The sequence below is a fragment of the Mastigoproctus giganteus genome, chromosome 1 (assembly GCF_048544385.1).
Source record: "Mastigoproctus giganteus isolate SK-2022 chromosome 1, ASM4854438v1, whole genome shotgun sequence".
NCBI lineage: Eukaryota > Metazoa > Arthropoda > Arachnida > Uropygi > Thelyphonidae > Mastigoproctus > Mastigoproctus giganteus.
The window spans coordinates 235,092,801-235,117,547 of NC_143575.1; the positions used below are offsets into that span (position 1 = coordinate 235,092,801).

The 24,747-nt window shown below is 37.4% G+C and overlaps 1 protein-coding gene across 1 annotated transcript in view; it reads left to right on the forward strand.

The window, feature by feature from the left end:
- LOC150091655 (uncharacterized) overlaps positions 1–24,240 on the forward strand; it is a 66,073-nt gene extending 41,833 nt beyond the window's left edge. The window contains exons 5-6 of the mRNA XM_090369151.1: positions 3,049–3,214; positions 23,918–24,240. Coding sequence (XP_090225277.1) covers positions 3,049–3,214; positions 23,918–24,240 — 489 coding nt within the window. The remainder of the gene's footprint in view (positions 1–3,048; positions 3,215–23,917) is intronic.
- Positions 24,241–24,747: the final 507 nt, after the last annotated feature.

Below are 24,747 nucleotides of genomic sequence, written 5' to 3' on the forward strand. Positions count from 1 at the left end.
AATTAGCCACTGTGAAGCTGAAACTATGTTGTCAAAGTGCATTGAGTGGTTCGAGGTACAAGAAGAAGCAAATGCTACGCAAGTGTTACTTTTGTGTAAAATTCATAATATTGCCTCCCAAAAGGCTCAAGGGGTAATGAAACAAAAGAAATTGACTTGACTTTTTTAGAAAAGAAATTTAATTATGTAATATCGTTTTCTTTTAAATTTCTTTAATGACATTAGAACAAAGTTGTATGCATGTAATATTGTTTTTTTAAATTTCTTTAATGACATTAGAACAAAGTTGTATGTATGTAATATTGTTTTCTTTTAATTTTTTATGAAGTTACTGGACCAATGTAAGTCAAAATATTAAAAATAGGTATGTATGTAGATGACCCGGTAAAAAATAAATAATAATTAGAATTTAATTAAATTTAATTAGGTTATGTATTATGTAATAAAATAAACAAGTTAGATGACCCAGGTCTGTTGTATATGTAATATTTTTAATGTACATATTTTATTATCCATCTATTTGATTATTCGTCATAGTATCAGTCCCATACCCTGGCATATAATTGAAGTTCTACTGTACTGTATTTTCTGGCGTATAAGACGCACTTTTTTTACCCCATAATTAGTCGTAAGATCAAGATGCGTCTTATATACTGAGTACTGAGAGCCGTTTTTTAATTTTGGAGTTTTCATTAACACAATTAACAAGTATAAGGTAAGTGACATAGACCCTTAAAGGTAAGTGTAAGCAGGTTACATATCTTCTCTATGTGTTACCGTAGTGTGAAATAGCTATGTTGCTATTTGCATGTTTTGATTTTCGTTCTGTTAACAATGTCAATACCATAAGTAGTAATTGTTATATTTAGGTGTTTTGCATTGTAACTTTATTTTGATGAAAGTGGAAACCTTATTTTTTTATTCACAGATAATGGTCGAGTTAAATAAGAACAAGAGGATTTCTTATACCGTGGGCTGTAAATTGCTTGTAGTAGCTTATGCAAAGATACATGGCAATAGAGCAGCTTCACGTCATTTTGGGCCCTCACCAACCGAAAAAACGATTAGAATTTGGTGTCAACAAAAAGATATTTTATCTTTAATAAAACAAGACGAAAATAAGTCTATGATGCAAACAGGCACAGTTTGCCTCATAGTGGCCAGCAGTAGAAGCAATTATTTTGGATTGGGTTTTAAAGCACTGTAAAAATGAAATTGCAATATCTACTAAGATGATACAAATAGAAGCCCAGAAATTTGCCTTAACCCATGGTATTGTAGACTTCAAAGGTGAACCATCTTGGTGCTACTGTTTTATGAAGAGAAATGGGCTTTCCATGACGACTCGAACAAAGTTGGCTCAAAAAATGCCCCCTGAATATGAAGAAAAAATTATTTCTTTTCACAAATACGTCACCAAGTGCAGACAGAAGAAAGCTATCGAAATAGGACAGATTGTTCATATGGACGAAACACCAATAACCTTTGACACCCCATCAAATAAAATAGTGAACTATAAAGGTGAAAAGTCAATTTGCATAAAACTAGTGGGCATGAAAAAACTAGATTCACAGTTGTGTTGTTGCATTGCGCCGACAGAATTAAACTGCCACCTTTCTAATATTTAAGAGAAAAATACCTATAAAAGAAAAAACACCATTCGGAATAATTCTACACATGCATGAAAATGGATGGATGGATGGACGGACAAAGGTGGAATGAAGAAATGAATAGAAAAGGTGTGGAACTGAAGAAATGAAGCATTGATGAAAAAAAATTCACTTTTGGTGTTGGATCACTTAAAATCTCACATCATAGATTTAATTTTTAAAAAAAATTAAAGCTAACACAGAATTCCAGGAGGTCAACCATTTGATGTATCTCTCAACAAATACTTTAAAACATACATGAGAGAAGAGTGGAAACATTGGATGATAAACACAGAAAGCCATGAATAACCCAAGGGAGCACTGAAATGGCCAAGTATTGCACAGGTGTGTCGGTGGGTTAAGGATTCCTGGGATGAAGGAAATACTATAGAACTCTTTTAAAAAGTGTGCAATTAGTAGTTCTTTAGATGGGACTGAAGACAATTTTTTATATGAACAATCGGATGATGAAGACCAAGGACAGAATGACAGTGAAATTAATTTTGGTAGTGAGAATGAAAGTGAAGGTGACCATTCTGGATTTTAATTAATAATTGCCCTTGAATTCAATTTTATTTTATTAAAATTCTTGTAATTCTTAAATGTTTAAATATAGTTATAAAAAAGTTATGAAAAAAGAAATTGTGATTTATTTCCACATTTTATTATTAAAAATTTGGGGTGCGTCTTGTACACCAGTGCATCTTATACACAAGAAAATACGGTATGTGTAAAGGCAGTGAATGTGTTAAATGGTCACTAAATTTTTCACAGTTCTTCACTCCACCAAACTACTCATTTTATTGCAGCATATACTGTGTATTTGAAATATTAGCTGCTGCTCTAACCAGAGATTACTTTAGCCTATCAGTATTAGGATACATCTTGCAGCATGCCATAAGCTGCAACTGTGACCAAAGAAATTTGAAATTGTTGAACGGAAACTGTTCTGTTTTGTGTAACACTGTAAACAGCTATCCAATCTATACAGAGAGAACAACATAATTACTAATAATTATTTTGATATACATCACACAAAGAACATCCAATACTGCAGTTAGAGAATTAATTTTGTTTAGGCATTTATCATTCAAACTTTATAATGGTATTTATAGCTGCACCATTTTCCACAAGAGAGTAAAATCACGTCAAGTATTTATATTGAAGACTTTTAACATTTTTTTTATAAATAAAATTTAATTAGAATTTTGTATTCTTAATACACTATAATGTACAAAAGTTTAAATATTTGAAAATTAGAATTTTGTCTTCTTAATACACTATAATGTACAAAAGTTTAAATATTTGAAAATTTTTGAATTCTAATTTTTAGACCATGTATATATAATAATTTTTAATTCAGTTTTCATAATGAGAAATGTTACTAATCTTTCTTAAGGTACCCTGCTATCCAGAACACAAAATTGGAGAATTTCAAAACAAAATATTGAGATTAGAACGAGAATACAAAGCTTTTGTTTGTAAACACAAAGAATTATGTCCTCAGTTAGGTGTAACTCCATGGACTAATCGCCCATATAAAAGCAAAGAAGATAACAATTATGGTAAGTTTGAAATCATCATTTGAAAATTTATTCATCCTCTGATAAAAGAATCCACTTTAAAATATGGCTAGTTCATAATTGTTGTTAGATTGTTCAGTATTATTCATCTTAATTTAGGAATACTTTTACTATAATAATTTTTCTTCTTAATTATTTGTTCAAGTTAATGAACAGTCAATAAATAATAAACAACTGATCTGCAACTGAAAGCTTTGTATAGAATCTTCATCTGTGCTTAGATGTTTTTAAGACTTTTTTCCAAAAGTCAAAGTAAAATTTCACAATGGGTTACCTTTGAAAAACAAAATTTTTTTTAATGGCTACACAAGGAAGTAAAAGTTTCTTACTTTTGCTGGTTTTAATAAGAAATTTATCTTTATGTTGACTTAAGTTATCAAGATCTACTAAGGATTCTCAGTTGATTTTCTAAATTAAGTTGTCAGTGAGCTTTAGTACTTATCCTTAGAGAATGTTATTTTGGAATAAAAAACTCAATAAAGAGTGCTCCCACTTTTCGTTAATTTTGCAGCAGAATTAATGAAGTTTATATTCCTTGTAAAATTCAGTTTTGTCATCTACCTTTTCACAAATTAACTTTGTTGTTTACAATGAATTCTGAACTTAAATTTGAATGCTGTTGGTTTTCTTAGGATTAACAAATCTTAGCATGATACAGGTCACCTAGGTTTAATATAAATGATTTACAAAATTTAGAAAAATGAATTTTTAATGAGGGGAACTAAACTGTTCATATTGGCAACATTGTTAATTGTCTTAAGTGATTTGTCTTGAGAAAACAGGTGACTGTCAGTGCTGTATGCTAAAGTTCTGCCCAAACAATAGCGGAGTGGGAAGACAGGGGCAGTTGCAGGTAGGGCTAAAGGGGCTATAGTCACCCATAGATTAGCTGAGCAGTCTGGAGTGGAAGTGCAGTAGTACACACTCTTTGAGTAGACTGGGGTACAAGCCCCTGACTACTAAATACGGTCAATCTACCAACCTGCACTGGACCAGTGTGGCAGATTATGGTCTGTTTCCCTCAACATGAATTATTGAGGAGGCTTCCATCCTGAATTGGATTGATAATGGCAGCAATTTACCTTTTTTTTTTTTTTTTTTTTTTTTTTTTTTAGTCACCCATATGGATTTTTTTTTTTACTACATGTAATTAAAACTTAATGATTTCTTGGAACGCTGCTTTTAGTTCCTCTACCAGAAAATTCTGGTAGTGCCCCTATGGGAAGACAACCAAAGTTTTATCTTTTGAGATATTTCTTCTAGTTATCCTTAACTTTTTAAAATTATATATCTTTATGGATATTCTTACAAAATGCCGGAGTTTCTGTGGCCTGATATCACTATAGCTAAAAAATCAAAATAAATCAGATTATTATATGATAACCATGTTGATAAAACTCTATGAACATTAGTCCACAAATTCAGATTACTCTGAATTTGTGCACTGTGATTAATGCTTTGACTTTCTACTTGAGTGTAGTGTTAATATTCAAGATACTATTTTTATTAAGAGGAAGATTAAGATGTAGAAATGTCAAAATAGTAAAATGATAAAAAGTTTATCCTACATTTACTTTTCATCGCTAATTTTCAGAAATTTGAAAGACAAATTTACTGAAAGACAGAGAATGTAAACCTCATACTATGAGTCAGAATTTATACAGATTCGTGTTATAAACAGTTATATGGATCAGAACGTTTAAAGTAATTCACCCTATCTGTGTTTGTAAATGTGTATCCTCATGTCCTTATTGTTGGTAAATTTGGGTAATCTTTGTAATTTTTTTATTAACAGATAATAATTGAAAGCCATAACAAAAACTCATGTTGCTTTGTTTTATACTTCATACATGCAATGCAAGTCATATTAGAATTTTGTGTGGGACTGCTAGAAGCATTTAATAGAAAAGAGAAGAAATACATTATTAAAAGAGAATGAAAAAGCCTATTAATGGATACAAGTTGCAAACTTGGTGTAACTGTTTCTTAGAATTTTAAAACTGAAAGGTAGTTATATATTAAGTGCTAAATGGTTATTTCTTTAATTCAGAAATTGACTAGTATCTTAAAAGTGTTTTCCAGTGGATTAAATTCAGTTTTTCATCTTAAAGAATATACAGTGAAACTTCTCCTAACGGACACCTCCCGTTAACGGACATCTCTCTACAACGGACATTTTCAAATTCCCCAACTCACCTCCATTGGTTTTAACATGTTTGCAGCTTCTGTCTAGCGGACATTCTCTGTAACGGACGCGGACAGGCAATCTGCACTATTTCGTTTAGATTAGCACTTAATTTGATCTCCCCCCATAACGGACAGCGGGCGAGCTTACGGCCCTTTTTCTAGGAACATTTCTTCCATATATTGCCTCAATCGTGTGTTTATTTTCTATTTCCGATTCTCTGAATTTTATCAAGGTTCTACACCCTTTTTCAAGAATTTTAAGGCATTTGTAAAACTTCTGATGAATTCGGTGTGTGCAGGGGCGGGAATATGGCCGACCTTTCGTCTTTTCAGTTTCAGTTTTCAGTTTTGTTCAGTGTCGTGTGAAGTGCACAATGTCTTCTCGTAAACATTTAACTTTAAAAGATAAAGTCGAACTCATTAATGCGTATAATCGGCAAAAAAATAGTGTTCGCAATCTTGCTGCAAAATTCAAAATCGGGAAGACGCAGGTAAGCGACATCCTAAAGGAAAAAAAGTGAACTGCTCAAACAATTTTGGCAACACGGAAATTATCAGGTTCAAAAATCATTCCCGAAAACTGTTGGACTTCAAATTGACAATGTTACGTGTGAGTGGTTTTGTCGCGAACGTGCTAAAAAAATTCCCATTAATGGGCCTATTATTAGGGAAGAGGCTTTGGAGGTTGCGAAATCTATGGGAGTAAATGAGTTCAAAGCTTCTGTGGGATGGCTAGACAAGTTCAAAACTCGGCATAAAATTTCTTGGAAAACCGTAAGTGGTGAAGGTGGATCTGTTGATACTGGGGTTGTAACAGAGTGGACCGCCCAATTGGAAGATTTGTCGTGATTTTGAAGCTAAAGATATTTATAACTGTGACGAGACAGGGTTGTTTTTTAAAGCTCTTCCTGAAAAAACAATGAGTCTAAAAAACGAAAAGTGCCAGTGCGGAAAAATTTCTAAGGAACGCTTGACTGTACTATTGTGTACAAATATGCTGGGAGACTTTGAACAACCTCTTGTTATAGGAAAACCACAAAATCCTCGTTGTTTCAAGGGCATAAAGTTGAATCTTTTGAATGTTGACTGGAAGTCTAATAAAAAAGCGTGGATGACACGAGATATCATGAGCGAATGGATAAGTCACTTTAACCAAAACATGATTCGTCAAAACAGAAAAATTATTCTTTTCATGGATAATGCTGCATCTCACCCGCACATTGAATTGTCCAACATTCAAATCGTTTTTCTGACACCAAACACATCTGCAGAGTGTCAGCCCTTGGATCAAGGGATAATAAAAAATTTTAAACTTCACTACAGAAAACGTGTTTTAAGACATCTCATTGCAAACATGAACGATGTAACATGTGCGAGTGACCTTTCAAAGAAAATCAGCATCCTAGATGCGATTCAATGGATTTCCTCTTCAGTAAACGTAATTAGAAAACAAACTGTCGTGAACTGTTTTGTAAAGTCTGTCTTCTCAAACGCAAAAATTGAAGTTGTGAATAGCAATATGGAGTACCAAGAAGAACAAGAACTTCAACATCTATTGATAATGTACGATACTTCCACTACAAGTGACCCTAGCTACAAAGATATAGACTCGAACCTCACTACAGAAGATGGTGCTCTAGATATCAATGACATTATCATCAATATTTTTCAAGAAGTTCCTCATGAGGATGAAGAAATGGAAGGAGGTCATTCTGTCGAAGAACATATTAACGACGAACCACCGATGAAAATAGAAGAAGCGCTCATACAAATCAATCGTTTAAAAATGTTTTTCGCCGCTGAAGAAGATACTGAAGGACTTTCGATGGTTTCTTCACTCCAAACAAATTTTGAAAACAAAATTATCAGCTGGAAGAAGGTGCCGAAGAAAATAAGTGATTACTGTATGTATTTTTCTTAAGATAAAGTCATAATATGCATAGCACAATTATATGTATATTATTTACAAAAATATTGTGCAAAATCTGTATATAATTTAATTTAATTTTACATTAAACGTTTAACGATTGTTCTTTCTTTCTTTTTTTTTTTTCCCTCCCTCAGACTTCTTGTTAGCAGACACTTCTCTCTAACGGACACATTTTCGTTCCCCATGGCTGTCCGTTAAAGGGAAGTTTCACTGTATATATAAATACTGCATAAAGATAAAATGCTTTGTAAACAAAAAAATACTAAAGCAATTGTTCTGTGCTCAACTTTTTCTACAGGGATGAGATATACTTAAATAGAAAGGGTGCAAGAATATTTGCTGATGCGATCGGGCAGTGTTAGGTGGGTCAAAACACTGATAGCCTGGAGGGTTACTCAGACTAATAGATTAATAATAGCTGCAGGCAAAAGTGAAAGTGATTCTTGCAATGCTTCTATTTCAGACATGCCACAGCCTGAAAAGCATGGTGCTGTGGATTTCAAGGCCTGCTATGGGTCATCATGGAACAAGGAAATACATGGGCTGTGTTAGGCTAACTAAGAGCAAGAACAAGTGCATATATACTTGCATGTACACCAGTGCCAATAGCATAGTAAATAAATTTGATGAATTTGAAGTGCTGGTAAAGTTATCAAATGCAGACATTGTGGGGATATCAGAGACATGGTATCACTCAGAAATTAAGGGATACAGAATTTTAATATGGGGAGTATAATGTATACAGGAAGGACAGACATGATAGAAGGGGGAGGTTATGCTCTTAGTTAAATAGCATATAAAATGTAAGGCTGTGTGTCGAGTAAATATGGATGGCCAGTGTAATATGGAGTCAGTGTGGTATAAGTACTGGGAAAAGAAAATTGAGAGTAGGAGTGTGTTATAGGCTGAATGACAGGGATGAGTACAGCGAACAACTGTACAGAAAAATAGAGAGGGCCAGTAAATCAGATTGTCTTATATTGTGGGATTTTAACTTCCCAGATATAGACTGGAACTTGTAGTTTGGTCACTCACACACTAGCAAAACTTTTGTGGATTTACTGGATGACTGTTTTATACAGCAACATGTTAAGGAGGCAACAAGAGAGAGAGAGAGAGAGAGAGAGAGCGAGAGCGAGCGAGCAATACTCGATCTGATATCAGCAGTGATTCTTCATACATTAAAAAGCTGCAGATGAAAGATCCAGTAGGTGACAGTGATCACAGTGTATTGATGTGGGATTACTTAAAGATGTAACAACCACCAAGCATAAAGGGGAGTGATTTTGCTTTCGTAAAGGTTGACTACAGTGGTCTCAGAGAGTTTTTAAATTCTATATGGTGGGACCAATTAATTGTGTTACCAACAACAAATTCTAGATGGGTAAGCATTCAAGGAAATAATCACAGAAGCTACTAGGCTTTTCTTACCAACTAAGAAATATTGTTCAAGGCTTAGACCTTAATGGATGTCAGATGAACTATTCAGACCCGTGGTAGAGAAGAAAAATGCATGGGATACATATAAATTATCTGATGATACAGAAGCCCATGGTAGATATAAACTAGTTTGCAATGAGTCACAAAGTAGGATAGAAAGTCAAGGCAAATTACAAAAAAGTCTGGCAAAGAATCCCAAGAAAAGCAGCAAAGACCTCTTTACTTATATTAACAGTATAGAAGGAAGGGGTTGAATCACATTGGTCCACTTGATGTTAATGGTTTAACTGCTGAAGGTCCTGCTCAGATTGCTGATAGGCTGAAAACTCATTGGGTTTTATCAATGATATACTGGAATCTTGCATTTACATTCACAAATGAGGAATTCTTTAGGGAGGGAATGCCAGAAGTTTATCAAACTCTAACAGGTAACTGAGGGGAAAATGGAACATAACTTGTTGAAGTTAAACATAAAAAAAAAAAAGGCCTTGGGGGATGGGATCTGTCCAATTATATTAAGTGAGGCAGCAGACGAGCTAAGCAAACCCTTAGCCATAATTATGAGAGCATCTTTAGATTCAGTGGAGGTCCCTGTGGACTGGAGATTTGCAAATGTATCTCAGATTCACAAAGGGGGATCAAAGGGTGATTAGTAATTAGAGACCTATTAGCTTAACTTCTTTTCCAGGAAAATAATGGTGTCAATTAATTAAAGAAGTAATGCAGGACTATTTAGATAACAGTGCAGTTATACTTGAGACACAGCATGGGTTTGTAAATCTTGTCTAACTAAATTGATTGGATACTATAATGCAGTAACAAAGCAAAATATAACAATGCAAAATATAATTTTGATATCATATACTTAGATTTCAGGAAAACTTTGATGCTGTTGCACATGAAAAACTGATATACATATTGGAGCAGTGTGGCATTAAGGGAAAGTTACAGCTACGGATAAAGGGATGGTTGAGTTGTAGAAGACAGAGTGGTTATCAGTGGATACTACTCTTCATGGATTAACGTTATTAGTGCGGTGCTGCTGGGACCATTGTTTCTGTATTTATTAAAGATATTGATAAGGGTATAAAGGTTGGCAGCGTGGTTAATGACAATAATGAAGTTATGCTGCTGCAACAAGATCTGTAAAAATTAGGCAGATGGGCTCAGAAATGGCACTTGAAGTTTAACATTGACAAAAGCAAGGTACTGTGTGTAGGTAGCAGTAATCCCAGAGTAATGTACCAACTGTGTAGTACTACACTCAGGGTAGTGCAAAATGAAAAGGATCTGGGGGGTAACTGTGCAGTCTGATATGAAGTTCTCTGAGCAGCACAGACAAGCTGCCAAGAAAGCTCATTGGATTTTATCAATGATATACAGGAAATTTTCAAGTAGGGAATCAGAGGTAATCATCCCATTGTGTAAGACAATGGTTAGGCCACATCTTGACTACTGCATGCAGGTCTGGAAGCATCATTTTAGGAAGGATGTAGATCTGTTGGAACAATTATAGAGAAGTGCAACAAGATTGGTAATGGGAACAAAGGGGTACTCTTACCAAGAAAGGCTTCAATTCTGCAAGTTACATCATCTGGAAACTAGGCACCTGCGAAGTGATATGAGTGAGGTGTTTGAAACTTTGAATGGCTTGAGCAAACTCAGTGCTGATGAGATTTTTCCTCTTGCTCAATCCATGCACATGAGGGGGCATAAGTTAAAATCGAGGAATGATGGTTGCAGAATAGATGTTTGGAAGTTTGCCTTTAGTCAGCAGGTGATTGATTGCTAGAACAAATTTCCATCTGTTGTTGTGGAAGTGGATGCTTGAATAAATTGAAGGAAGAACTAGGAAAACTATTGTAGGAGATGAATAGGTAAAATGGAAGTTTTTTTTATTTTTTGCTGATGCTGTATAAGTTTGCTTTCTTGCGTGGTTTGCCACTATTAATACTAATTTCATTCATGAGTTTATCCGTACATATGTAAATTTGTTTTGTGCTTATGTGTGTCTGTGCACATGCACTCTGGGGGGAGTGATGTATATGAAAAGTTATGTTTTTAAGGTAATTTTAAGCAAATTTCAAATAACACAGAACAACAAATTTAGTGTCACATCTTAACATGGAAACAGTGCTAAAATGGCAGATTGGCTCTTGTTTTCAAAAAAGTAGTTTTTTTATATTTATACAAGATATTTTTTATTTATATGGCAGTAATATGTAGCTACAAACATACACGTATCAAACACGGACCTTTTTGCCTTTTGCTTGTACTTCGGGAGCATCCCTTTTCACCATTCAGCAATAATCAACTAACATGGTGGCATTCCATTTGCTTTTGTATTTTTGTTCCATCGCTGTGATGTCCTGATGGAAGCACTCACCATGTCCGTCGCTGATGGCACCACAGTTTGGTGGGAAGAAATCCAGGTGCGAGTGCAAGAAATGCATCTTCAATGACATGTTGCACCCCAGCTTTTCATAAGTAATGAGACCTTCCACAAGCTGCCCTTAGTTGCCAGCTTTAACATTTTCTAGAAAACCACTCGAAAAATTTCGAAAGGCCTTCCATGCTGATTTCTCACTATCACTAAAGACACATTCGAACTGCTCATCTTTGAAAAGTTGCATTATTTGTGGACCAATGAAATTGCCTGCCTTAATCTTCTCTGTACTAAGTCTTGGGAATTTCTGTTGCAAGCGTGTGAAAGCAGGACCATTCACTTCCAGAGCCTTCACAAAATTTGTCATCAGCCCCAGTTTGATGTGGAATGGTGGAAGCAAAACTTTACTTGGATCTACCAGAGGTTCAAATGCTACGTTCTTCATTTCAGGTGTTAGTGATTTTTGTTGAGGCCAACTCTTCTTCTTGTAGTGTATATCCTTGGCGTGACTATCCCACTTGCAGAGGAAGCAACAATACTTAGTGTAACCATTTTGTAGTCCTAATTAAATGATGATTACCTTAAAATCACCACATATCTGCCACTCATACTTCTGATAGTATACACCTAAGAGGATGTTCTTCATGTTTGCTGCATGCTGCCATTAGACCATCAACATCCTTACCAACAGTGAGTTCACATTCTGTTTGATAGAATTTAACCATAGTCTTTATTTCGAGAACGAAATGTCACTTTCACAGAATGATCTAGATGATTCCACTGTCGTAGCCTCGAGGCCAAAAGCTCTGCCTTATTCTTTGGCAGTTTGAAACTCCTGATGAGGTCATTAAGCTCACTTTCTGTGATCTTATGTGGTTCAGAAGGATAAAGGTTTGGACAAAATGGTGGATCCCTTGACGTAGATGGCTGCTGTACTTCTTTGTATATATCAGGGGTGGGCACGCATGAGGTCAATGAGAGCCGCATTCCGGTTTTTCATATATTATAAAGAGCCACACCATAGTTACATAGTATTAAATACACAAATTCAAATTTAATTTAATTTAATTAATATGATTACATATTCTACACATCTTAAGTGTATACATATATAAGAAAATATAATTAAGAGAAAGAAAATACAAAATAATTATTTCAAAATTTTAATAATAAAAATGCATTAATTAAAAGTATAACATTTAACGAAGACCTTTGGTCAAATTTTTGAAATTTGGCGTTTTTGTTATTATTGAGGAGCATTAGCAACTAAGGCCATATTGCTCCGGGGATAAGCGGTGGTTATTCCCTGACCTTTCCGCATCCTCAGTATTTGGTGGTGACGGGCTCGAACCCCGGTCTAATCAAGAAGCGTGTACTACGCACTGCTGCTCCTGCCCACCTGGCTACGGAGGCGCCGACATTTGGCGTAAAATTTGTTAAAGCTGTTCGCAACAATTCAGTGAGATGATGATTGGTCAACTGTGAACGATATTTCGACTTCACGAACTTCATTGTGGAATACAAAGATTCACAGCAATATGTTGTACCAAAAATTGAAATTAGACCGCTGCAGTTTTCTTTAAATGTGGATATTTTGATTCTGGCAAGAGTTTCCAAAATTCAATTATTGAAGTAGATTTGCGCTGCATTTGCAATGCCTGATCCTCTTTCATCTCTAATAACTCCAATTCCCCAGCCACTTTTTCAACAAGTATTATTTCAGAAATTGGAAATCCATCTTCAATAATATCACAAATAAATGGGTTCACAAAATATGCAAATGTGATTTCAAATCTTCAAACCTATGTTTGAAATCTGCTTGCAATTCTTCCAATTTTTCTTTGTATTCGTCTAACTTTTCTTCTTTGATATTAATTATATTTGCTTTTACTCGTGGAAAATGATTAAATATTTTGTTCTTAAGATCGTACACAAAAAGCTGAAGTTTAGCTTCAAAACTAAATACAGTTTGTGACAAATCAATAATAATTTTTTCCTTTCCTTGTAAAGCCAAATTAAGTGTTTGCAAATGTTCTATAATGTCTGTAAGGAACATTAAGTCAAAAAGCCAAGTTTCATTTTCTAATTCTGGGTATTTTTTTTTTTTTTTTGTAAATGTTATGATGGGATTTAGGAGTTCCACAAAACGGCCCAAAACATTGTAAGTTGACAGCCATCTTACAACACACCATAGGGATAAATCATTGGGCAATTCATCTTCTTCTTTCTTCTTTGGTCCTTAGCTGGCAGCTGGGGGAGGCAGTTGGCCACGCAACCAGTATGCTGCTGTAGGTGCCGCAGGGTTTCGGACTTGCTCTGTGATGTTCTTCCATACCTTACGATCCATGGCGTCAGTCCTGGCCTGGTTAAGGTCGAGACGTCGGCTCTTCAAGTCATTTTCCACTTGCTTGGCCCACGTTTTCCTAGGCGCGGTCCGTTGGATGCTCCATTGGGTGGGTAGTTGTCTCCAAAGGAGTGTGGATGGTATTCTGTTCGTGCCCATTCTACATACGTGGCCAAACCATCTAAGCCTTCGCTTCTGGATTTGGTCGGCAATGGTTGGTTGCTGTTGGCATCTGGCGTGGATGGTATCATTAGTGATGCGGTCGCGAAGAGAGATGCCCAAGATCTGCCGCAGGCATCGCATTTGGAATACCTCAAGTTTGTTCAAATCTAACTTGAGACAAATCCATGTTTCCGATCCGTAAAGAAGAATGGGCAGGATCAAAGTCCGGAAGAGTCGGATTTTAGTCTTTGTGGAAATGTTGGTCCTCTTCCACAGACACCATTTGAGCGAGGCGAACGCAGTGGCCGCCTGTCCAATTCTGCTGTGGATTTCCATGGTGGATGCAACTTTCTTCTCCTGGACCAGCGACCCAAGGTATTTAAAGTCCTGCACTTGCTCGATCTGGACGCCTTCGAGATAGATGGTGGCTTGCGACCCATCTGTTGTCAGGGCCTTTGTCTTACCAGCATTGATCTTCAAACCGTATGGCCGGGCAATGCCGTAGAGGATGTCCGTGGCTTCAGCGTCGTTACCGGCAAGGATAGCACTATCATCAGCAAACATCAGGTCAGTCACATAGTGATCCTTGTCATATTGTATGCCCTGTCTGTTTCTGAATGCTTGCCTCATAATGGCGTCGACCACGATGTTGAAAAGCAACGGGGAGGCTACATCCCCTTGGCGGACTCCAGTTTGGATGGTAAATTCCTCAGATAAATCGTTCTGGATGCGCACCTGGCTGGTTAAACCGTTGTATGCAGTTTGGAGGAGTGTGATGACTTTTCGAGTTACATGTTCAACCTCTAGTAGTTTCCATAAGGCAGGCCGGTGGACACAGTCGAAAGCAGACTTAAAGTCAATGAAAACAATGACGGTTCGCTGTCCACACCGGATCCTCTCCTCCATCAACTGACGAATGGCAAAGATTTGATCACAGCATCCTCGCCCGGGTCTAAATCCTGCCTGTTCTTCTCGACTGGTTTGCTCGCGATGTTTTTGCAGTCTTGACTGGATGATCTTCATAAAGACCTTTCCGATGATGGAAAGGAGGCTGATGCCACGGTAGTTCTTGCAGTCCCGGTTATCACCTTTCTTGTGGATCGGTACGATAATGGCTTTCCTCCATGTTAGCGGAATTTGTTCAGTGCACCAGATGGTTTTGAGGAGTGAGTGTAGTCGGCGAAGCAGTACATCTCCCCCGGCTTTGATCGCTTCTGTGGTGACTTGGTCCACTCCTGGTGCCCTGCCATTCTTCAGGGATTGTATGGCTGCTTTCACTTCTTCTACTGTAGGCTCAACATCGACCATGGAGACCTCAGGGGCGTCGATCGAGAGTGCTGTTGCTGGCGGTCCCTGAGGTGGGTCGTGATTATACAAAGCTTTGAAGAATTCACTCCACCGTTGCAGGCGTTCGGATGGTGATCGCACGAAGGTCCCATCAGCATTCTTGATGTTGTCACTAGTCAATTTGGTCTTTCCACTCAGACATCTGAGGGTGCGGTATAGAGTGCGGTACTCGCTCTTGGATGCCGCCACTTCAAGATCGTCTGCCACTTGGTTCCAGTATGCTTCTCTTTCTGCTGTCATTCTTTGTCGGACTTCTCGGTTTAGCTGCCGGTACCGTTCAAAGTCGACCAACTTTGCCTGTTTCCGTTTGTCCACGAGGTCGAGGCACTTGTCTGATATCCATGGTTGCGTTCGACGTCGGGCAGGTGGACATAGGGGCTTGGCACATTCCAGGATGGCATCAGAGATCTGCTTTTCTTCTTCATTTATATCCTCGGGCACGGCCAGCATCTCGAAGCGGTTCGATAGGGCGATCTGATATGCCTGTTTATTGGCAGCATTCATTAGCTGCCTCCAGTCCAGCTTGGCTGACCGAGATGATCTTTTTGCATGCTGTAATTTGAGATGCACCTTAGCCCGGATGACGTAGTGATCAGATCCACAATCAGGTCCCCTCATGGCACGAACGTCCATGAGTGATGAGCGAAATTTGGCATTGATCAAAATGTAGTCCAGGATTGCTGAGTCCTTGCCAGATGGATTTCGCCATGTAAGTTGATGTTTTTGAGGGTGCTGGAAATGGCTGTTTCCAATGATCAGGTTGTTAGATGCGGCAAAGGACAACAAACGTAGTCCGTTGTCATTGATCTTCCCATGGCCAAACTTGCCCATTGTTGTTTCCCAACCAGATCTGTCCACGCCAATTTTGGCATTAAAGTCCCCTGCGAGGATGATCACTTCTGTCTGTGGAATTGAATCCAGCGTATGTTGGAGCTGGTTGTAGAAGTCATTCTTGGTCGGGTCCAGGCTAGTCTCAGTTGGCGCATAGGCGGAGATAATATGGGTCTTGATGGTGCCCTTGACAGTAAGGACTGCCAGGCGGTCCGATATTGGTTGGAAAGCGATCACAATTCATCTGTTTCGTCATTCACTTGCAACTCTTCTAAAAAGTTCTTAAATTGACAATGTGTTTTGGCATTTTTTCTAACTAAATTCACAATTTGCAAAACAATGTTCCACACAATTCCGTATTTGAAGTACTTCGCTATGAGATGCTCGCGGTGAATTATGCAGTGAAGAGGTAAGAAACGTGGAATTTTAGGATCGTTGTTTAAAAGACCAATGAGACCTTGGTTTTACCCTATCATTGCAGGCGCTCCGTCGGTCGCAACACTTACAAGTTTATCAGGAGGCAATTCAAACCTGTTCATCACTTCATCAAGCGCATTTCTAACATCTATACCACGAGTTGTTTCGATAAGAGCTACTAGGTCTAACATTTACGTCTGCAGATACATAGCGGACAAAAACGGCCAATTGTGGAACGTCCTGAATGTCTGTAGACTCGTCGAGAGCTAAACTAAATGCTGTACAATTTTTCAAATCACACATCAAACTATTTTCAACATTTTTACTAATTGCACCAATACAACTCTCAGTTGTACGGCGTGACATAGGAACCTGTGCGATCAATTTATGCAGTTTTGTATTATCTGGATCCAAAACTTTAACCACTTCTTCCAAGTTTCTTTCAATAAATTCTCCTTCTCCATATGGACGTTTGGCACGAGCAATATTCCAAGCTATCAAAAAACTAGCTTCGTTTGCTCTGTCATCTTCGCGACTAAAAGAAGACAAGAGTCCTTGTTGCTTATGAAGACCAGATTGCAAGGACTTAAGTTTCTCTGTTCGCAGTTTTGAATTGAGTGGATATTGAGTTGAAAAGTGGGGATGACTTCCTTCATAATGTCGACGTAAATTACTTACTTTGTAGTTTGCAATTGTAACTTTACAAATAAGACACAATGACTTTCCATTATTGTCAATAAAAGCAAAATTTTCTACCCATTCTTCTTGAAAGTTTCTATTTTCTTGTTCGTATTTTCGTTTTTTGATATTTTCTGAGGTCATGTTATCAAAAAATTGAAATAAATTTAATTCCAAAGTTTGAAATTGAAACTCTTATGGGAGGTTTGGTCACATTTTCTACCCACTCCCGGTGTAGTGTTGCACAAGTCCGCTGATGGTGCCAGCAGTGTAAATGAGCGCAGATTTATTTATAATCAAAATAAAAATAGCAAAATATCTAGACATAAAAAAAAAATAAACATAACATAAAATCCGTATAACAAAATATTAGTTACTTAGTTAATTTAACAAGATTCATTGAAAAAAGTTCTGAAATAATAATAAAAAAAAAACGGATTTAAATTTTCAATGGGAGCCGCACTTAACTCAACGAAGAGCCGCATGCAGCTCTGAGAGCCGCATTTGCCCACCGTTGGTATATATCAAGTTGATGTTCAATGTCTTCATCATCATCAAAGTGTACAGAAAAATGGTTGGGTGGTTCAGGAATAGGTATTACTTCACCGTGAGGCACGAGATGAATTTGGGGACTTCGCTGTCCACTTTCTCTTCATTGTCATCCCTTTTCTAATAGGAGGCACTAACATAAGTAACAATCTGTTGGCTCCCTCCATATCTTTGGCACTGAAAAAGGCATAAAATGCCCTTTTCAATTCACCCAGACATTGAATTTTGATGAACAGGTAGTGCAGCATATGTGGAGCCCAGTTCTTATCCTGGTCACCTACTTTAAAACTGCTAGCTTGGGGGTGGGATTCACAGACTAATAAATTAATAGTAGCCGCAGGTAGAAGTAAAAGTGATTCTTGCACTGCTTCTATTGGAATGAGCAGCAGCCTGGAAAGCAAAGTGCTGGGGCTTTCAAGGACTGCTGAGAGTCATAATGGAACAAGTAAATACATGGGCTGTGTTAGGGTAACTAAGAGTAAGAATAGGTGCATATATACTTACATGTACACCAATGCTAGGAGTATAGGAAATAAATATGAATTTGAGGTGCTAGTCAAGAAGCAGATATTGTTGGGATATCAGAGACATGGTGTCACACAGATATAAGGAATGCAGAATTGGAATTTGGGGACTACAATGTGTATAGAAAGGATAGAAAGGGTGGAGGGTCATACTGTTAGTTAAGAAACACATGAAACTTAAGGGAATGCATCCAGTTGACATGGGTGTACAGTGCAGTGTTGAGTCAGTCTAGTGTGACATAAGTACTGGGGGCGCCTCTGTAGCCAGGTGGGAAGGAGCAGCAGTGCGTAGCACATGCTTCTTGATTAGACCGGGGTTCGAGCCCGTCACCACCAAATACGGAGGATGCGGAAAGGTCAGGGAATGATCACCGCATATCCCGGAGCAATGTGGCCTTAGTTGCTAATGCTCCTAAAAACTAAATAACAAACAAATAACAAACATAAGTACTGGGAAAGCAAAATTGGGAGTAGGAGTGTGTTATAGGCCTAATGACTGATGAGAACAACTGTATAAACAAATAAGAGTGGGCTAGTAAATTAGATTGTCTTATATTGTGAGATTTTAACTTCCCAGATATAGACTGGAACTTATAGGTTGGTCATTCGCACACTAGCGAGACTTTTGTGGATTTATTGGATGATTGTTTTCTACAGCAGCATGTTCGAGAGGCGACCAGAGGGAGTATTACTCTTTATCTGATTATCAGCAGTGATTATTCATGCATGAAGAATCTGCAGATAAAGGAACCACTAGGTGGCAGTGATCACAATGTACTGATATGGGATTTACTCAAAGATGTATCTACTATCAGGGATAAAGGGAAGGGTTTTTTCGTAAAGGTGACTACAGTGATCTAAGACAGATTTTAAATTCTATACAGTGGGATCAACTGATGTTAAAAACAGTGAATTCTAAATGATTAATTCTTTCAAGGAATTATTCTTTGAAGCTACTAGGCTTTTCATACCACCTAAGAAATACTGTTCAAGGTTTATGCCTAAATGGATGTCAGATGAACTAATGAGACTCATGACAGAGAAGAAAAATGCATGGGATGCATATAAATTATCAGTAAACATACATGCCTATGGTAGATATAAAATAGTCTCTAATCAAGTCAAAAAGGAGATTAGGCAACCAAAGGCATATTATGAGAAATCTTTGGCAGAGAATGCAAAGAAAAACAGTAAAGACTTCTTTACATATGTAAACTCTAGAAGGAAGGGAATGAATCAGATTGGTCCACTTGACATAAATGGTTCGATTGTTGATGATCCTGCTCAGATAGCTGACAAACTGAATGAGTATTTTGTATCTACATTCACACATGAGAAATTCTGTAAGGAAGTGGAGCTTATTAAAAACAGTGAGCTTAATAATTTTGTAATAATTTGGAATGCAATGGAGGAGCTATGATTATGAAGGCATCCTTGGACATCTCTAGTCCGTGGAAGGTCCCCATGGACTGGAGATGTGCAGATGTATCCAATTCACGAAGGGGGATAGAAAGGTGACTCGACTAATTACAAACCTGTCAGTTTAATTTCTGTTTCAGGGAAAATAATGGAAGCACTGGTTAAAGAAGCACTGCAGGATCACCTAGGCAAGACTGCAGTTATAGTTCAGAAACAGCATGGGTTTGTTAAGGGGAAGCCTTGTCTGATCAATCTGATTAAATACTATGATGTGGTTGCAAAAGGAACTGGATGCAAAAAATAATTTTGATATCGTATACTCAGCGATGTTCCTAGGGTATGTGGCACCTGGGTGCCAACTGAAATTTGGTGTCCCTCCTTTAAAATTTTCTTCATATGTGTATGTGAGTTTCAAGTTTTCAGGTGTCCCTTGAATGTTGATGCCTGGGCGCAGGTTACCCCTTGCACTCTCGGGATGGCCCGCCACCTGCACATACTTGGATTTTAGGAAAGCTTTTGATACTGTTGCACATGGAAGACTGCTGTACAAGTTGGAGTAGTATGGCATTAAGGGCAAGTTGCTACTGTGGATAAAGGGATGGTTGAGCGGGAGACGGCAGAGAGTGGTAATCAATGGACACTGCTCTTTGTAGATTAATGTTATTAGTGGAGTCCCCAGGGGTTCATGTTGGGCCCATTGTTGTTTTCTGTATTTATCAATGATATTGATGAGGATATATCAGGCTTAATGTCCAAATTTGCAGACAATACGAAGGTGGGTAGGGTTGTTAATGACAGTAAGGATGGTACGCTACTGCAACAGGATTTAGAAAAGTTGAGCAGATGGGCTGAGAGGTGGCAACTGAAGTTTAACATTGACAAATGCAAAGTACTGCACATAGATTGCAATAACCACAGCATAACATACCAACTGTGCGGCACTACACTCAGGGTAGTGGTGAATGAAAAAGATCTGGGGGAATTGTGCAGTCAGATAACAAGTTTTCTGAGCAGTGCAGTTAGGCTGCAAGAGTACAGTTAGGCTACAAGCAAGAGCTGCTTGTCAATGATGTATATATAGGAATTTTGTTATCAGGGATAAGAAGGTGATTATCCCCTTGTATAAGGCAGTGGTCAGGCACACCTTGAGTATTGCACACAGGTCTGGTGGCCTCATTTTAGGAAAGACATAAAGCTGCTAGAATGAGTACAGAGAAAGGCAACGAGATTAGTGAGTGAAATAAAGGGTTGCTGTTACCAAGAAAGGCTAAAGTTCTGCAATCACCAATCTAGAGTCAATGACTCTTCTATCAGAATAGCAGGATTTCATCTTAGAAAACAGGCGTTGAGTGTCAGGCTGCATCACTATATAATTTCTAGTAACAACCGACAAACTGGTTTAAGTTAAACTTTGCAATTTCCTTCCGGGAATTGCACACACCATATATGGTAGGAGTGTAAAATTTTACACTCTTACCTTATATGGTGTGTGCATATATAGTGGGGCCTGAACTTAAGATGTCATCAGCATCCGATATTCTCAGGAACCATTATACCTTCCGTACGATCTTTAATTTTAAGGACTGATGATATTTGCAGGAACAGATGGCTTTCCGATATAGCTAGAATGATATATGGGTGGAAATTTTCAGATGTGTGGTGGGCAGAACATCACTTGTGCGCTTGTTCTTAACCAATTAGCGTTTTTATTATTGTTCAACAAACATTCCCACATGTTTTACAGTACTTTGGAGAGTTTCTTTTTCTTCTGTTTGATGCTCTTGATCAGCCTGTAAGCAGAGTTTTTGTTGATGATACATGATTAGTAATTTAATTGTGGTTATTTTTGAATTTATTAATTAAATAAATTGAAATTAAATACCCATGGCTCCTGCCACTTACTTTCCTGAGATTTCAGTGGCTAGGACCGAAAAAAAAGAAAAAAAAAAAATTCTTTTCTTTTGGGCATAGTTGGGATGGTATATTATATGCTGTTTAGTGGGGCTATAAAGGATATACGCTGGAAGTAATAAGATTTCCTAATAGATCGGGCATGAATTTTGGTGTTTTAAATTTGGACGTGTGAGGCAGGTCCTGTATAAGGGGAAAGAGATGAGAGGAGAGGCGGAAGACTAGGGGGGGTTGGAAATTGGAAGTAAGGGGTCGATAGGGAAGATGACCCCTGTTGAAACAGTGGGGCATGCCCATGCCCCACCAGAGGAGAAAGAGGGGAGGCAGGAGGGGAGGAGACAGCAAGCCGTCCCCTCATCCCTGCCAGGGAAAGAGGAATAAAAAGCAGGCTAGGCAGTGTCCAGCCGGGGTGCCATATGTAATTAGTTCAGGAGTATGGTTTTCCTCAATCAACCATTTCTACAATATTTAAACAAAAGTATATGCTGAAGAGTGTTAGTGATGATTCCACATCGCTGCATAAGGGAAGAGACGTTATTGAGAAAATGGGAAGGCTTTTGTTGATATGGATTAGGGAAAAACAGATGAAGGGTGACACAGTGCCTAGACAATTTATCTGCGAACATGCTAAGCAGATCTATGATGATCTGAAACTTAAAGCTCCATCAACTAGTGGCAGTGCTGTGTACTTTAAAGCTAGCAGTGGCTGGTTCGTGGTTCGAGCACTTCAAAAAAAGGGCGAATATATCAAGTGTTGAAAAGCATGGAGAGGCATTCAATGCTGATTTAAAAAAAGAAAAAAAACCAGCTGACGCCTTTAAAATTGAATTCTAAGAGTTTATTGATCAGGAGGGTTATCTTCCCCAGCAGGTTTTTTTTGTCGAAACTGGCCTCTTCTGGAAGTGAATTTCCAGGAGAAGGTACATCACTAAGGATGAGGCTTGTTTACCTGGCCATAATCTATGAAAGGTAAGCTCATTCTCCTGTTGGGTGCCAATGCCTCTTGAGATTTTAAGCTGAAGCTTTTGCTTGTGTATCACTCTAATACCCCAGAGTATTTAAACAACAAAATGTCAACAAAGGCATGTTGGGAGTGTTTTGGCACAGTAACAAGAAGGCCTGGGATTTCTGTTCTTCAGTGAAGAGTTATCTTGAGAAAAATATGCTACCTGTGAAGGCACTGCTCCTGCTGGATAATGCCCCAGGCCATGATTCCAACCTTGTTCAATCTCTTAAAGCACAATTTGACTTTGTTAAAGTCAATTTTTTTTTTTTTGCCATCCAACACCACTCTTCTTCAACCAATGAACCAGCAAGTGGTAGCAAACTTCAAGAAAATCTACACCAAGAAAAGTTGCTTTGCAGCAACCTCTGATGAAAATGCTGTCACCCTCAACAATTTGTGGAGGTCAAAATTCAACATCCTAGACTGTGTGAGGCTGATTGTAAGTTCTTGGAATGATGTTTCCACCAGGTGCTTAAATTCAGCCTATAAAAACATTTGGCCTTTAATTATCCATAACATTGATTATCCATAACTTGGCAAATTAATGGGTCTGGAGGTTGATGAAAAGAATGTGGAGGACCTTATTGTTAACTCTTGTAGCTCCTCTGTTGTTAGCTCATGCCCATGAGCTAACAACATGAGAAAATTATGGAGAGTGACACTGGAGAGGAAGACACCCAGAAAGTGTCAGCTGAAGACTGTCATTTCTTGTTGGGAGCATTTAAGAGAAGTGGTAAAAAAACACCTCAACATTGAAAACACTGAACTGATGATGTGCAAAATGGAAGATGAAGTCATTTCTTACTTCAGGAAGCTACAAAAAAGTTGTCAAAAACATTCCACTGGACAGTTTCTTTGCCAGGCAGCAAAAGACTAAAAAGACGCCTGATACAGTCCCACCACCACTACACTGCCATTGATTTCATCAGCTCTGCACTTCAAGTCTAAGGTAAATGCTAATTTATTTTTTGTTTTTTGACTATTTATTTAATAATCTTTATAAAACACTCATTTTTAATGTAAAAATGAATTACAAAGGAAATCAATGTATTATTGGTTTCAACTTAACAATATTTTCAACATACAATGGGTTTTGTGGAATGAATTACCATCGGATGTTGGGGCCCCCAATGTACTGTGCTTTCTGTTTGCGAAATCTACTACTCTATATTCTTCCCTAGAATAATAACACTTCTGGTGGACGTGAACATAATTTCAAAATTTTTAGGAAAAAACTTGATATATTTCTCTTTGTTGTAACATTTTTTTGTTTTCCTTTTATGTGAAAATAGTCATTATAAATTTTTTAAGTTCTAAAGCTACTTTGTAAATTACCATGTACATTAGAGAATCTCATACTTGTGAATCTTTATTTCTTATCAGAGATGATAAATCATAGTAAAGAAGCAAAGTTTGTTCCTGTTTTTAATGATTAACTTACTGATTCTCAATAAGTTAAATGATAAGTATGCTTTTGTTTATCTGTTAGGGTGACATTTTTAAACCCTTTTTTATTTTTGAATTATAGTATATGTTTGTTTATTTTGATTGTAGTGGGCACTCATTCACAAAACCAGTTAACTAGGATTAAAACTCCAATTTTGGAAAAAGAAGAAGCAAAAGAAGAAGAGGAAGTCAGCATTAACATTAATGTTAATGCCGAGACATTAAATGAACCCTTGAAATTTTCATCAAGAGATGATATCTCTGGTAAGCTATTGAATATGCCAACTGAAATTTTTGAAGAAACTTATTCACATGAAATATGCAGTGCAGAGAAAGAGGTAAAAATTGACAATAAGAACTTTGAGAGCACTACTTCATTTAAAAAAGAAAATGTGCTGGGATTAGCATATGACTCCTCTGAATCTGAGTAGAGTCAATATTTATATGTATAAATGTGTAAATAAATAAAAAATGTCCATGAGTCATTTTCTCATTATAGTTTATATGAATTTATTCGTTTTTCTTTATTTTGAAATTCAACAATTTTTGAAACCTATATCATTCTTTCATCTTGCTGATGAAAAAAGGCAGCCTCTGAACAGTTCATACCATTTGTGTAACTTGTATGTATTCCTCTTGACTTTAGTGTTCAATTTATTGGAGAAAATAACTTTTCATAGGCGTTGACAAATGTATCTCCAATGTAGGTACTATCTGCAGAAGTAATTTGCAGCAATAATAAAAAACATGCAGCAGCCTGAAAACCTTGCTTTTCAGGCTGCTGCATGTTCTAATAGAAGCAGTGCAAGAATCATTAACTTCATCTCTGCCTGCAGCTGCTGTTAATGTATTAGTCCACTATCAGTCCTGTATCAGTCTACTGTTTGTGTTAGTTAATGTATCTCCAGAGGCTAGCAGTTTTACAACTCAAAACTGCC